Source organism: Narcine bancroftii, chromosome 1 (genome assembly GCF_036971445.1).
Source record: "Narcine bancroftii isolate sNarBan1 chromosome 1, sNarBan1.hap1, whole genome shotgun sequence".
Lineage (NCBI taxonomy): Eukaryota > Metazoa > Chordata > Chondrichthyes > Torpediniformes > Narcinidae > Narcine > Narcine bancroftii.
In genome coordinates, this window is record NC_091469.1 from 67067401 (window position 1) to 67081231 (window position 13831).

A 13831-nucleotide genomic window follows, 5' to 3' on the forward strand; every position below is an offset into this window, starting at 1 on the left:
CAGATCTAAGAAAACGTGAGCTGTGTTTAATGATATTTATTGTCTACGTGATCAGCTGGGTGTAAATATTCTAAGATAATGCACAAAAATTGATTTTGTATATTTATTTTACTTTTGAGTTATATAAAATATTTCTTATTGCAGAGATGCTTCATTTGGCACATGCACATATAAGCTAACTGTTCTGGACTGTTTACATGCAGTTAGTAAGGTAAGATGCTGTGGCAATAATTAAGTTTTTCTAGCACACTCTGCTATTCTGTGATTGTCATGTGTAGTTTGTTAGTGCACCTTGATATGAAGATTCTTTTGTTAACCTTGCCTCTGCATATCAGTAAAAATGCAAAATAGAATTGATAGACTACTTGCCTTATTTTTGTACATAAAGTTGTAATGTCCTTATCTGTTCCAAAGTCAGCATGTTGCACCCTTGATTGTTCCAAAGATTTGCCTCGTGTGTCCTCCCAAGAGATTTACTTCAAGTGTTAGCTACGCTCTGCAGGAACTGCTTCTAAATTGACACTGTAGTGTTTGTGCAGACTGACACATTTCAAATTCAATAGATTTCAGGAAGTAGTTAATTAAATTGCTACAGTTCTCGTCATTACTATTGTCTTGATCATGTTAGTTACAGCACATTTTTTAAAACTTTTTTAGGCTGTGCAGTATGATTTCTTCAATTTTAATACTTTTGATGTGGATGAATATGAACATTATGAGGTTAGTGCTTTTTAGTTTGATTAGGAGATATCTTTTTCTGATATTTTGCCTCCTGTTAAATGTGTTTAAATAACTCAACATATTTCAATTTTTTTGCAGAGGGCAGAAAATGGAGATTTTAACTGGATTATCCCCAGCAAGTTCTTGGCTTTTAGTGGACCACATCCAAGGAGCAAAGTAGAAAATGGTAGGTGTTGTATTGCTTAGCTCTGTGGATGGGATGGTTAACTATTAAATGTTTACTTGATATTTGCATGTAATGTTTATCCAGTGATTTTTTTTTTCAAACTTCAAGATGCCATAATATATTTTTTTCTTGTAAGTGCTTAGTGGTTAGTTGAGGTGAATTGCATGGATATTATTAATAACATGTTTAATAAGGAACAGAATAAATTGTTGATGGTTTTGGAGAAAAAGATGGTTCATGGAGCATTATCATTGTCTTGGATCTCTTGGCTGATAAGTGTCAATATTGCAAATACCCTGAAATGTTGATTTAACTAGGTCTAATGCTCTCCAGAGTGACCTTGAATCCATCACGTTTGGCAAACATTCAGCTCATCCGAAACTCCTCTGCTTAATGAATTTACCAATCACCTCATCTTCTTTGACTGATAACATCACGGGACCCCAATTCTTTAATCCCTCAAATTTAAAATCCTTACTTTTTGCCTGCATCTATTCCTTAGTTTTGTTATCTTTGAAACACATTCCCTATTCAGTGTCAAGCTCTTGTTTTAAACTCCAGCTTTTGTACTTTCCCCTCCCCATTCTGGAATATAGTTCCTAAACTTATTTTGCTACAAATTTGTCTTTTACACTCTTTAAAAGCTTCTCTCTTAACTTTGATTCAACATCAACAGGCAAGAAATAAGCCAAATATGTGGCCATTCTACCTGTAGTTGAGATTATATTCTTTTTAAATTAGTTGAATAGTTTTGATCATCTAATCAAGGGGAGTGTGGGTAATCTCTTTCCATTCCAAAACCAGCAAGGTAATTACACTGGTGAATGCTGTTCGGAATTTTGAATGCAACCTATTTCCAACCACCATATCAAAATCTCTTTCAGGTGTGCTTTGTTCCTCTCTTCCTGCATTGGAAAAATAAATCTGTCACTTGAAAGCTCTGTACATCTAGTTGCAAGTCTCCCACTATTTTACTGAATTATGTACTGAAGGCAAATATACTCTTGATTTTTTTCCCCCACTCCCTCTGAGATCATTTAAAAATTAATGTCAACTTAAAATGTCCAATTTAAAAAGTGATTGTCTAACTATACATGATCTTGTGCAGAAAGAAAGCATTGTATCTTTTAAATCAGCTGACCAGGCATTGGTCCTACACATTAACACACTGTGGACTCCCACAACTCCAGCTTCCCCTTTTCGACCAATCAAAGGAAGAACCAGAATACATTCACAAGCTTTCATTTTGTTAGCTTGAAAGCTCTTAAGAATCAGAACAAACTAGTTTCCTTCTCCCTGATAACCACCCAATGGATCACATAGGACTGCCCGTGTGGACAATTGGTCTCCAATGTGGTGTCACCCATTAATGTGAGAAGTAGTAAAAGCTACCATTGACGGTCGCCTGGAGTTTAGAATTTTGTTTTCAATGGGTATGATCTTTTAGAGTTGAACATCCTGCATTTCTCTTCAACCTCATCCCCAATTCTGCAAAAAAAAAACCTCATCTACCTTTCCAAGCTCAGCTATGTCAATGTTCCTCTAGCTGGTCTCTGCTGTTCTACCTTCTCCAAACTCAAATTCAGCAAAAACTTGTTGCTTTACATAGAACACAGAAGCATAGTACAGGCCTTGGACCTTCAATGTTGTGCCGACCTATATATTTCTACAAAAATAAAAAAAAAACCTAAACCCTTCCTACCTCGTAACCCTCTATTTTTCTTTCATCCATGTGCCTAAGAGCCTTTTAAATGCCCATATTGTTTCCGCTTTCATCATCACCCCTGGCAAGGCATTCCAACACCCATAACTCTGTGTATTTTTTTTTAATTGCCCCTGATGTCTCCCATAAACTTTACTCCCTTCACAGATGTCCTCTAGTATTTACAAATGTAGTAATTTGATTGGAAAACTTTATGGAAGGCATTTTAATGAAGGGTTAGTATGTTAGTTGTACAAAATAGTTGGTTTATTTTCAGAAACTATGCATTTATTGGAAGCAAATTTTCCATCATATTCAGTAAAAAAACCAAAAAAATAGGAATAGGCCTACCAGGCCTTCTGCTCCACTTAGTAGAGTCATGGCTAGTCATTCATCCCAGTGCCAAGTTCGTGCTTTCTTCCTGTAGCCCTTGATGCCTTGAGTCTCAAAATCTTTTTAAATATATTCAATTAGCTTTTAAAACATTTTCATGGCAGTGAATTCCACACTTCTCGCGTGTTGAAATTGAGACTCCCTGAATCTAGATTGCTGAGCCAGGGGAACATTCTTCCTGCATTCAACCTATTAAAACCTAGTTTTCACTTTTCTTCAAAGCCCAAGTGAATACAGGACTCGTTGACCATATCTCTCATATGAGGGTCAGTCTGGCGAATCATCTTTGCACAGCCTCTTGCAAGTATAGCTGGTCTAAGGAGGTCAAAGCTGCACATAGTACTCCAGGTGTGGTCTCATTGGGTGCAGTGCATTAGTTGTGGAGGCCATTGACTGAGGCTCCATTACTTGCTGAACAGATCCAGTGGTGGAGGTGCACAAACTTGAGAGGAGTGGCTACCTGCATTGCCAATTCCGGATCCTAATGTTAGGGCTGAAAAAAAAATCTGCTCAGACGCTGACCTTTCTGGAGATGCAGCATTCCAGCAGACTCGTGCAAAATTAACAGGAGGTTGATCAAAAGATAAGCAAACAGGCATCTAATCTCATTTGCCAATCCTCTAAGAAGCAAAGTCTGTAAGTGCTAGCGACTAACGATTAACCATAAGAAAACAAACCTCAACATAGCTCTGAATTTCTTCATCAATGTTTGTCCCAGCCAGGCACTGCTTTTTTATAAATAGACTATTCTTGATTCTGCATGTTTAAAGAACAAAGCAGTGTACTTAAATATTAGTGGGTATCTTCAAGTTAGTTAGCACTTAACATGCAGTGTTCATAGTTTACAAATATAACTTGCATACATTGGCGGGACTACTGAATAATTATAATTATGAGCAGTTCTAGTTGCTGGGTTGTCAGGGCTCACTCTCTGAGATCCATTGCAAATAATATTGTTTCTTTTACCACCCCCCTCCCCCCCCCCCCCCCCCCCACCAAGACGACCAGTCACAATTGTGTTCAAATTTAACAAAAAATATTTTCAACTATTTTACACTGCCTGTCAGTTTTTTTTTGCGGAGGATTAATAAATGCAATGCAAACAATCTAATTCTATTGCATGAAATTCCTGGTTTGTAAAATGAAAGCAATTGGTTGTTATTTTAGAAGTGTACGTTGTAAGATTAAAGACCATAATTCAGGGACCAATCCTCCAGATGCTTTGTATTGTCAGCAATTTTTAGGTGAACATCTCTTGTTATATCTGAAACCACTTTAAAAGTTGGAAATGCTAACCAGTATATCATTTCTTTCTCTTTGTGAATTAGGCTATCCATTGCACGCTCCAGAGGCTTATTTCCAGTATTTCCGAAAACACAATGTCACAACAATTATTCGTTTAAACAAGAAAATGTACGATGCCAAGCGATTCACAGATGCTCGTTTTGAGCACCATGATCTCTTCTTTGTAGATGGGAGTACACCTAGTGATACTATAGTGAAAAGGTTCTTGAATATCTGTGAAAATGCAGAAGGTGTCGTTGCTGTGCACTGTAAAGGTATAGTTCCTCATTATCATTTGCAGTATTGATAATGGTACCTGTATTATCACAGCACACTTAATAAGTACAGGCTGCTGAAGATCTGAAATTAAACCTAAACCAATGGAAGGTCACAGACAGGTCTCTTCATCTTTCAGAGATCTAACTGATTGAATTGTATTTTCTATTCCTTGGTAATTCTAGATAATGTAGATATTGTACTGTAGCCTGGAAATGCAACTTCAGAAATGTTAAATCGTTAGTTAGAAGCAGTTGGTATTGCCTTCAACTCTTTACAGTCTGTAGCCTTTCCACCATCCATCAGGCATGCTAAGGGTGTAAGGTTCTTCTTTCTACTTGCCTGCTTGAGTGTGGCTGCCAAAGCTCAAAATAATCCTGAGCACTACAGGCAATCATTCCTTCATGGCCAATATACACTGTGGTTCTGGGCACACCATCTGTATGCACTCAAACAACACCTTGATTTTTTTTTTGGACAGCATCTCCCCAAAAATATGGTCTCTATGAATTGGAAAGACGAGTTCGCCAATTGCCTAGAAGAACACCTCTAGCTTCCCTCCACCATCTTCTCTGAGAAATGTATTTCTGATTATTACTGGACAACTTTTTTTAAAAAAAAGCTTTGCTTCCAGCAAAGAAAAAAAATGGGGATTATGATGAACAACTTCAAGCTGAACACAAAGATAATTTTAGATTTGCTGCATCACGTAGGAAGTTGGAGAACTCTTTATTAAATTTAGCATATTTAATTACATAATGATTCTGACACATTGTGTTAGTTAAAGTGACATAAACATGTTTTGCTGCTGATTTTCGTTTGTACTCAGCATCTCATGCCTCTCTTTGTTTGTACTCAGCATCTCATGCCTCTCTTCGTTTGTACTCAGCATCTCATGCCTCTCTTCGTTTGTACTCAGCATCTCATGCCTCTCTTCGTTTGTACTCAGCATCTCATGCCTCTCTTCGTTTGTACTCAGCATCTCATGCCTCTCTTCGTTTGTACTCAGCATCTCATGCCTCTCTTCGTTTGTACTCAGCATCTCATGCCTCTCTTCGTTTGTACTCAGCATCTCATGCCTCTCTTCGTTTGTACTCAGCAACTCATGCCTCTCTTCGTTTGTACTCAGCATCTCATGCCTCTCTTCGTTTGTACTTAGCATCTCATGCCTCTCTTCGTTTGTACTCAGCATCTCATGCCTCTCTTCGTTTGTACTCAGCATCTCATGCCTCTCTTCGTTTGTACTCAGCATCTCATGCCTCTCTTCGTTTGTACTCAGCATCTCATGCCTCTCTTCGTTTGTACTCAGCATCTCATGCCTCTCTTCGTTTGTACTCAGCATCTCATGCCTCTCTTCGTTTGTACTCAGCATCTCATGCCTCTCTTCGTTTGTACTCAGCATCTCATGCCTCTCTTCGTTTGTACTCAGCATCTCATGCCTCTCTTCGTTTGTACTCAGCATCTCATGCCTCTCTTCGTTTGTACTCAGCAACTCATGCCTCTCTTCGTTTGTACTCAGCATCTCATGCCTCTCTTCGTTTGTACTCAGCATCTCATGCCTCTCTTCGTTTGTACTCAGCATCTCATGCCTCTCTTCGTTTGTACTCAGCATCTCATGCCTCTCTTCGTTTGTACTCAGCATCTCATGCCTCTCTTCGTTTGTACTCAGCATCTCATGCCTCTCTTCGTTTGTACTCAGCATCTCATGCCTCTCTTCGTTTGTACTCAGCATCTCATGCCTCTCTTCGTTTGTACTCAGCATCTCATGCCTCTCTTCGTTTGTACTCAGCATCTCATGCCTCTCTTCGTTTGTACTCAGCATCTCATGCCTCTCTTCGTTTGTACTCAGCATCTCATGCCTCTCTTCGTTTGTACTCAGCATCTCATGCCTCTCTTCGTTTGTACTCAGCATCTCATGCCTCTCTTCGTTTGTACTCAGCATCTCATGCCTCTCTTCGTTTGTACTCAGCATCTCATGCCTCTCTTCGTTTGTACTCAGCATCTCATGCCTCTCTTCGTTTGTACTCAGCATCTCATGCCTCTCTTCGTTTGTACTCAGCAACTCATGCCTCTCTTCGTTTGTACTCAGCATCTCATGCCTCTCTTCGTTTGTACTTAGCATCTCATGCCTCTCTTCGTTTGTACTCAGCATCTCATGCCTCTCTTCGTTTGTACTCAGCATCTCATGCCTCTCTTCGTTTGTACTCAGCATCTCATGCCTCTCTTCGTTTGTACTCAGCATCTCATGCCTCTCTTCGTTTGTACTCAGCATCTCATGCCTCTCTTCGTTTGTACTCAGCATCTCATGCCTCTCTTCGTTTGTACTCAGCATCTCATGCCTCTCTTCGTTTGTACTCAGCATCTCATGCCTCTCTTCGTTTGTACTCAGCATCTTATGCCTCTCTTCGTTTGTACTCAGCATCTCATGCCTCTCTTCGTTTGTACTCAGCATCTCATGCCTCTCTTCGTTTGTACTCAGCAACTCATGCCTCTCTTCGTTTGTACTCAGCATCTCATGCCTCTCTTCGTTTGTACTCAGCATCTCATGCCTCTCTTCGTTTGTACTCAGCATCTCATGCCTCTCTTCGTTTGTACTCAGCATCTCATGCCTCTCTTCGTTTGTACTCAGCATCTCATGCCTCTCTTCGTTTGTACTCAGCATCTCATGCCTCTCTTCGTTTGTACTCAGCAACTCATGCCTCTCTTCGTTTGTACTCAGCATCTCATGCCTCTCTTCGTTTGTACTTAGCATCTCATGCCTCTCTTCGTTTGTACTCAGCATCTCATGCCTCTCTTCGTTTGTACTCAGCATCTCATGCCTCTCTTCGTTTGTACTCAGCATCTCATGCCTCTCTTCGTTTGTACTCAGCATCTCATGCCTCTCTTCGTTTGTACTCAGCATCTCATGCCTCTCTTCGTTTGTACTCAGCATCTCATGCCTCTCTTTGTTTGTACTCAGCATCTCATGCCTCTCTTCGTTTGTACTCAGCATCTCATGCCTCTCTTCGTTTGTACTCAGCATCTCATGCCTCTCTTCGTTTGTACTCAGCATCTCATGCCTCTCTTCGTTTGTACTCAGCAACTCATGCCTCTCTTCGTTTGTACTCAGCATCTCATGCCTCTCTTCGTTTGTACTCAGCAACTCATGCCTCTCTTCGTTTGTACTCAGCAACTCATGCCTCTCTTCGTTTGTACTCAGCATCTCATGCCTCTCTTCGTTTGTACTTAGCATCTCATGCCTCTCTTCGTTTGTACTCAGCATCTCATGCCTCTCTTCGTTTGTACTCAGCATCTCATGCCTCTCTTCGTTTGTACTCAGCATCTCATGCCTCTCTTCGTTTGTACTCAGCATCTCATGCCTCTCTTCGTTTGTACTCAGCATCTCATGCCTCTCTTCGTTTGTACTCAGCATCTCATGCCTCTCTTCGTTTGTACTCAGCATCTCATGCCTCTCTTCGTTTGTACTCAGCATCTCATGCCTCTCTTCGTTTGTACTCAGCATCTCATGCCTCTCTTCGTTTGTACTCAGCATCTCATGCCTCTCTTCGTTTGTACTCAGCATCTAATGCCTCTCTTCGTTTGTACTCAGCATCTCATGCCTCTCTTCGTTTGTACTCAGCAACTCATGCCTCTCTTCGTTTGTACTCAGCATCTCATGCCTCTCTTCGTTTGTACTCAGCATCTCATGCCTCTCTTCGTTTGTACTCAGCATCTCATGCCTCTCTTCGTTTGTACTCAGCATCTCATGCCTCTCTTCGTTTGTACTCAGCATCTCATGCCTCTCTTCGTTTGTACTCAGCATCTCATGCCTCTCTTCGTTTGTACTCAGCATCTCATGCCTCTCTTCGTTTGTACTCAGCATCTCATGCCTCTCTTCGTTTGTACTCAGCATCTCATGCCTCTCTTCGTTTGTACTCAGCATCTCATGCCTCTCTTCGTTTGTACTCAGCATCTCATGCCTCTCTTCGTTTGTACTCAGCATCTCATGCCTCTCTTCGTTTGTACTCAGCATCTCATGCCTCTCTTCGTTTGTACTCAGCATCTCATGCCTCTCTTCGTTTGTACTCAGCATCTCATGCTTCTCTTCGTTTGTACTCAGCATCTCATGCCTCTCTTCGTTTGTACTCAGCATCTCATGCCTCTCTTCGTTTGTACTCAGCATCTCATGCCTCTCTTCGTTTGTACTCAGCAACTCATGCCTCTCTTCGTTTGTACTCTGCATCTCATGCCTCTCTTCGTTTGTACTCTGCATCTCATGCCTCTCTTCGTTTGTACTCAGCATCTCATGCCTCTCTTCGTTTGTACTCAGCATCTCATGCCTCTCTTCGTTTGTACTCAGCATCTCATGCCTCTCTTCGTTTGTACTCAGCATCTCATGCCTCTCTTCGTTTGTACTCAGCATCTCATGCCTCTCTTCGTTTGTACTCAGCATCTCATGCCTCTCTTCGTTTGTACTCAGCATCTCATGCCTCTCTTCGTTTGTACTCAGCATCTCATGCCTCTCTTCGTTTGTACTCAGCATCTCATGCCTCTCTTCGTTTGTACTCAGCAACTCATGCCTCTCTTCGTTTGTACTCAGCATCTCATGCCTCTCTTCGTTTGTACTCAGCATCTCATGCCTCTCTTCGTTTGTACTCAGCATCTCATGCCTCTCTTCGTTTGTACTCAGCATCTCATGCCTCTCTTCGTTTGTACTCAGCATCTCATGCCTCTCTTCGTTTGTACTCAGCATCTCATGCCTCTCTTCGTTTGTACTCAGCATCTCATGCCTCTCTTCGTTTGTACTCAGCATCTCATGCCTCTCTTCGTTTGTACTCAGCATCTCATGCCTCTCTTCGTTTGTACTCAGCATCTCATGCCTCTCTTCGTTTGTACTCAGCATCTCATGCCTCTCTTCGTTTGTACTCAGCATCTCATGCCTCTCTTCGTTTGTACTCAGCATCTCATGCCTCTCTTCGTTTGTACTCAGCATCTCATGCCTCTCTTCGTTTGTACTCAGCATCTCATGCCTCTCTTCGTTTGTACTCAGCATCTCATGCCTCTCTTCGTTTGTACTCAGCATCTCATGCCTCTCTTCGTTTGTACTCAGCATCTCATGCCTCTCTTCGTTTGTACTCAGCATCTCATGCCTCTCTTCGTTTGTACTCAGCATCTCATGCCTCTCGTGTCAGTGTCCAACAATAGTCGACCAGCATTGATAAATTCCAGTTACCTTGATACCGCTTTTCCATGGTCGCAATGTCTTGGTGAAACCTTTCACTATGTTCGTCACTGACTGCACCGAGGTCAGCAGGGAAGACGTCCAAGTGTGAATACAGAAAATGAATTTTCAATGACACTTTGCACTTCATGGTTTTGTATTCTTGAAGTTGACTTAAAATATGACAGGAAATTACAAAAATTGGTCTTTTTTTAAAAAAGATACATATAGGAATATTTCTAAGGTGATTTTTGTGGTCAGCAGCCCAAAATCAATAAAATGCACCCAAAAGTGATCAGGAAGAAAAATCTTTATTGTCCATTGTTATTGTTTCTCCCTGGAGGAAAATCCTACCTTTAACAACTCTGCAGCTTGGTGAGAGAAGTGTGGCTGTTTCCAACAACAAACTTATTGTTCAGTACTGTAATTTTTTTAGAGTTACAGGAAATAGTCACTTTTCATTAATGACCTGTTAATGTAGTATGTTTTCCAGTAAACAATTTTAGCAAGTTCTGTATATTTAAGGTTTTTAGATATGAGAAATAACTTGATACTTTTTTAAAATATTATAGCTGGATTAGGCCGAACTGGTACTCTTATAGCATGTTATATCATGAAGCACTACAGACTAACAGCAGCAGAAGCCATTGCCTGGATCAGAATATGTAGACCAGGATCAGTTATAGGACCTCAGCAGCACTTTTTAGAAGAGTGAGTAAATGCCATACTTAATAGCAAGCAATGTTAAAGATGTTTCCCCCCCCCCCCCACCCCCCCACCCAAGTCCAGTAGCACTAGTGGACAATATTGCTACCTTAACTGTTGATTATTTTGTGTGTTGTATTTCAGAGTTCTGTGTTATTTTGCTCTTAATTTCCTGAAATCTGGTTGATTTATGTCTACAATTGTTACCTTTTAAATAATTTTTTTTTAAAACTTTTCCAGAATATTGAAGTTAAGGAGATTGTGCATTCAGAATTTGGATGCAAGCTTCAGACTGCAGATATCCAGGAGAGTTTCTGAGTCATGTAATTTGTTGGAGGAAAAGTTAATGCATTTCTAAAATTAGAAAGGAGTTTGAAGTCTCTAATTTGTTTCTTCAAAATTGCTTATGCAAGGGGCTGGCACCATATCACATTAGGATATTCCCAAGAATGGCATTCTTCATTTGGATTGGACTCTCACAGATTTAGAAGATTTCTGCATGATGCATGTTCTTTGGGCAGTGATAGTCAACTTCCTTTGCTTCACCATCTCAATGGTTTTGATCCCTGATACAAGATATTTCCCCAAATCAATCCCTCCTTGTATTGCTTGCCAGCGTTAATTTTATAAGTCCATGTGTAATATTAAAAAAAAACCTCTTGCATAGGTTCTAATACTGAAATCCATAATGTAAATAGCTTTCACCTGTGTTTATCCATCTTAATTTAATGAAGTTTAATGGCCATAGTGTCACGGCAGTATGGAAACTGGCTCACTGAGTCTGCACCGACCATCAAAATGCCCATTTATGCTAATCTCATTTTATTCTCCCTCTGTTCAACATCCATTTTCCCCAGATTCAGACACCCACTATGCTCACCTATGGGAAATTTACAATAGGCAACCAACCTACCATTCTGAACACATTTGGAATGTGGAAGGAAATGGAAGCAAATTCATGGTAGACACAGGAAGAATCTGCAAGCTCCACACAAACTGCATCAGAGGTTGGGATTCAATGCAGAATACTGGAGCTGCAGCAGCTCCTTTTGAGAGTTGTGTCACTGTACTAGTCTGAAGCTCAGGATCTCTATCTGCTTTCATGAATGATAAATAAAGACTCTGAAATGTAATAACATTTCAAATAAAACTGAAAATATGGAAGATATAAAAGTTCTTTAGACTTTAAACATTGTAGCATTCAGCTTTTGGATTATTGTTTAAAGTCCAAGTATTGATATATCACCCAAAACCATTCATGATCACTTGTTTATGGCACACATGGTCTCTTTTTTTCTAACAAGAGGAACATGTACCAATAACATTGTTAAATGATGTGATACTGCTAAAAGTCACTTATAACATGCTAAATTCCCAATCCATCTTGGCAAGACAGGAAACTAAAGAAACGTGACTTGTATCTTAATATGTTTGACAAGGCGAATAAAGAACATGTATTGAGACCCTACAGAAATAACGGTTGAAGAGATAGAATCTGCATAATATAGTGATCTGTGCAGCTGCTTATTGTAAAGTTAGATTTTTATTTTTGTTTGATAAACTTTGACACATTAATACTCATTTAATGTCTCTGTTAGCTGAACTCTTTCTTGTAAAAGAAAACTGCTGGTGTCAAGCTACTTGATGTGAGCAATGCTTTACCAACTGTTTGAATGTTAACAGTGATATTCAGCAAATTGAATATTTTAAATTCTATTAATCAGTGTTTGGCATGTAAAATATTTGCAAATGAATGTAATTTAATGAGGAGCAGAGGAAATTGGAGTTAACACTGTCAAGTGCAAGATGAATGTTCTGGATAGTTTCTAAAATAAAAAGTGCAGAAAGAAATAATTATTTTTTGTCGATCTTGTATTTTCTACCCTTACATTATCTTGTTTGTTTTGCTTGGCAGGAAACAAGCTAACTTGTGGGTCCAGGGTGACCTTTTCCGTGCCAAATTAAAAGAACAGATGAATGGAAAAGAGAAGGTTGGCGTAACAAGGATCCTTTCTGGAGTTGATGATATTACCATTAATGATGATCAGAATAGGATGTGTGATGAACTAGAAAGTCACATGGTATGTAAAATACTGGAACAAGATTTTTCTTATGAACATGTTGATTTAAACTTTCTACATTGTTTTTCTAAAAGTATATTTTGAATAAGACAGTCATATTATTCCCTTCACAATAGCGTGTTGACAATTATCATTCATTTACAATCCAAAAGTAAATACATTTTTTTAAAAAGTAGAGGTTTTAATATAGATTTCCACTCATTGGAGTGTAGTGCCAGCAGAAAATTAAACTGTGGCCCTTCCACATAGTTCCCTTGTGATGGCTGCGCTCATCTTCAATACGTCTCTCAGTGCATAGTGTTGACCTTCAAACGTGCCAGTTTGCAGCTCTGGGACACTAAGCTTCCAGCATACAAGAGGACATCTTTCACTGTGTTAATAGTATCTCAGGAGCAATTAATATTTCCCTCCATATGTTATTCTGGGAACAGGCCTGACTATGCACAGTCCTGTATTGGGATGAATCTCAATAAATATCTCTGCATCTCACCCCACTCCTTAATGCAAAGATGCATTCTCTAAGGGGTTGGAAACCAGTCACTTCCTATGTAGTGGTCCTGAAGGCAGCATACCGTGTGACCACATTCTGATCAAATGTGGAAAAACCTGATGGACAGGAATTTTCTCATGGCCTTATTGCTTGATTGAAAGTTTGGTGATGAGGCATTCTGCAAAATCATGAGAATCTCTCCCAAAATGTGCATAATTTTCTCTAATATATATATATAGCAAAACAGTCAGGATATGTGATTATCATTGTCCACTGTACCAAGCAATTCAACACAATCGCGATATGTCAACATTGTTCATGTTACACACAATAAAAAAATAAATGAAGCTATTAGTCAGGAATCCTCCTTGCTCTTTAGATTATTTGGTTTTAAAATGTTAAATCAAAGGTATTCATGGAAAACATAAACACGAAATACAGTTTGAAGGCTTTTGTCCTAGAGGTACTTTGATTTTCTGGTGTTAGTGACACTACATTATCAATTGTTCTGATATTATTTAATTTCTCTTTGCTCCATAGTACAATGATAATCATTACCCTAATAAAAATGAAATGACTCAAGGTGATAAACTCAGGGTGTTGAAAAGTAGAAGACCAGCCAGAGCTGTAAACACTGGATCATTAAAGTGAGTATCTTTTCAGCATTATTCAGTCAAAACCAATTGTTTACCTCCAGTGACTTGGAGCAAAAGATACTGAGTTTAATTTTGGATGAATTCCCTTCTATCCAGATGAGGGGATGCTGTTCCTGGAGAATGGGACACATCTTAAT

The 13831-nt window shown here is 39.6% G+C and overlaps 1 protein-coding gene across 11 annotated transcripts in view; it reads left to right on the forward strand.

The window, feature by feature from the left end:
• The window catches only part of LOC138759145 (dual specificity protein phosphatase CDC14C-like), a 199899-nt gene that overhangs the window by 52673 nt on the left and 133395 nt on the right, over positions 1-13831 (forward strand). For all 11 annotated transcript variants that reach the window (XR_011354646.1, XR_011354647.1, XM_069929197.1 and 8 more), the window contains 7 exons: positions 145-211; positions 658-720; positions 820-907; positions 4331-4561; positions 10335-10473; positions 12383-12548; positions 13579-13685. Coding sequence is in view for 9 of the 11 variants with exons in the window: in XM_069929197.1 (XP_069785298.1) it covers positions 145-211; positions 658-720; positions 820-907; positions 4331-4561; positions 10335-10473; positions 12383-12548; positions 13579-13685 (861 nt within the window). In the remaining 2 variants the exon portion in view is untranslated. The remainder of the gene's footprint in view (positions 1-144; positions 212-657; positions 721-819; positions 908-4330; positions 4562-10334; positions 10474-12382; positions 12549-13578; positions 13686-13831) is intronic.